Consider the following 1,982-nt stretch of genomic DNA (forward strand, 5'->3'; position numbering starts at 1 on the left):
CTCACTATCCAAATTTTCATAATGCACCGTATGGTGTCAAGCGCTGACTCGAAATCTCAGAATAACACACCACGACATTTATGAAGCTGGTGTTGACCTTGCCCTAGTCGAGGGTGAAGGGCTGCACATTGGTGAGCATCGCGCCAGACATGTTCAAGCCGTCTAGGTGGGCCTTGAACCGATCTTGGTTGGTCGCCCACGGGTTCATTCCGCACGTGTCGTAGGCGTCGGCGATCCATCGACGAGTGCGATTGTCCTTGTTGATGTCGGCGTAGACCTTCTCGACAAAACCGAAGACGCGGTCGCGTCTGACGCGAAAGAGATCGCCCGGCGTCGCATCGTCCAGGGCGTCGATGCGGTGACCGTAGTAAAGCTCGCGGAGTCGAGACTTGATAGGCTTGTTCAGCGCGATGTCGCCGACTTGGTGAATGCTCGTCATGCCTTCACGGATGTCCTCGAGGGAGATGCGTCCTTCACACTCGGCTTTGACAAAGACGTCGACGGCTTCGCCAAAGTGAGTCGTCGACCGGTCCACGAAGACACGCGGATCGTGTCTTCTGAGGGCTCCTTCTCCTGAGTGCCACAGTGTTGGGCGGTGCGGATAGCTCTTGGCAGAGAAGACAAACAGACCCCGGGCCGTGAAGGCGACGGTTTCCACGTCGATACCGAACGCCAAAGTGACGATGCACACGACCGCCATGTCCTGTACTGCGCCAGACCGGCCAGAAACACATCAAAGTTCTCGGTGTGGACGCCGAGTTGATGATGGATGCGAGCACAAAGCCCTCGATTTTCACCAGAAGCGAAGTCGAAGAGACGGCCACGGAGCTCCTCGGCACTGGCACAGTTGAGGTTGCGAGATGCCACGATGCTGTGGAAGAGGCAGTTGCCGTCGCCGGGGACGTCGATGACGGAGAAGGTTTGCTCGTTGATCATCACAAAGGAGGAAATTGCGGTCATGTTCATGCTGGCTTGGGGGACGAGGTGCAATGTAGGAATGAGAGTTGAAGAACATCAATTTAATTAGGTACCGGTACCGCTCAGGGTCACGCAAGTCTCTCTCCCAGAGGTTTCTCCCAGTGCCGATGTTTCTTTTTCAAAAATTGGATCGTGCAAAAACCCATCTACTAGAGGAATTGAACCCGCGCCGCAACAACTCGCATTGTAAACTGCGAACTCTAACAGCTGCGCTACGACGCCGTAACACATACAACATGAAAGCATCTTTAATCTATAACGTGTAACAAGCTGTAACGCGGCGTATTGTATCACATCATAATAATATTATGATGTGATACAATACGGTCTCATCCAAATTGGGCAGTGGTGTGATAATATCACAGTGGTGTGATAATATCAATATTGGGCAGTGGTGTGATAATATCACAGTGGTGTGATAATATCACAGTGGTGTGATAATATCACACCACTGCCCAATTTGGATGAGACCTCATAATAACTCATTTTTAGGGAAATTGCACATCATAAATTTTCCTCTTTTTTGGCCGATTTGGTGGGTGAGTTGTTTTGAGGTATACGGTATCTACGTGGGTGCCATCGCCGCGACTGTTCTCCGTGGTCCATTTGAGCACCAAACAAAGGACAACATGTGGAAGATCTGGATGCGGCGAGGCCTCATCTCGGAAGGCACCCGTGTGCGGCTGTACAAGTGCTACGTGCTCCCGGTCCTTTTGTACAACTGCGGCACGTGGGCCCTGACGCCAACCAGCCTCGCTGACAGCTTCCATCGTCGGCAGTGTGTCGTCTGCTCGGGATCTTCCACCCGAACACGCTTTTGCCGACGTCGCGCTCTACAAACGCTGCGACAGCGAGCCGTTGAGTACGATCGTGACCGCCAACGTTGGCGCCTTCTAGGCCGCGTGCTGCGACTGGGTCGCGACATCCCGGCCCACGTGGCTGCGGACCGCTTCTTTGCCCCGTTTCTCAGGACGCACCAAGATCACGCTGCCGATCGTCCTGCA

General features: G+C 53.5%; 2 protein-coding genes across 2 annotated transcripts; one reads left to right on the forward strand and one right to left on the reverse strand.

The window, feature by feature from the left end:
- Positions 1–70: 70 nt before the first annotated feature.
- Positions 71–732, reverse strand: SDRG_01088 (hypothetical protein). Its single transcript, XM_008606601.1, has one exon. The coding sequence runs from the start codon at positions 698–700 to the stop codon at positions 104–106; it is 597 nt and encodes a 198-aa protein (XP_008604823.1). The 5' UTR covers positions 701–732; the 3' UTR covers positions 71–103.
- An 875-nt stretch (positions 733–1,607) lies between these two features.
- On the forward strand, positions 1,608–1,875 carry SDRG_01089 (hypothetical protein; the record flags this gene model as incomplete). The annotated part of the gene is made up of 2 exons (XM_008606602.1): positions 1,608–1,708; positions 1,758–1,875. 2 exons carry the CDS (start codon positions 1,608–1,610, stop codon positions 1,873–1,875), a joined length of 219 nt encoding a protein of 72 aa, XP_008604824.1.
- Positions 1,876–1,982: the final 107 nt, after the last annotated feature.

Source organism: Saprolegnia diclina, assembly GCF_000281045.1.
Source record: "Saprolegnia diclina VS20 unplaced genomic scaffold supercont1.2, whole genome shotgun sequence".
Classification (NCBI taxonomy): domain Eukaryota; phylum Oomycota; class Saprolegniomycetes; order Saprolegniales; family Saprolegniaceae; genus Saprolegnia; species Saprolegnia diclina.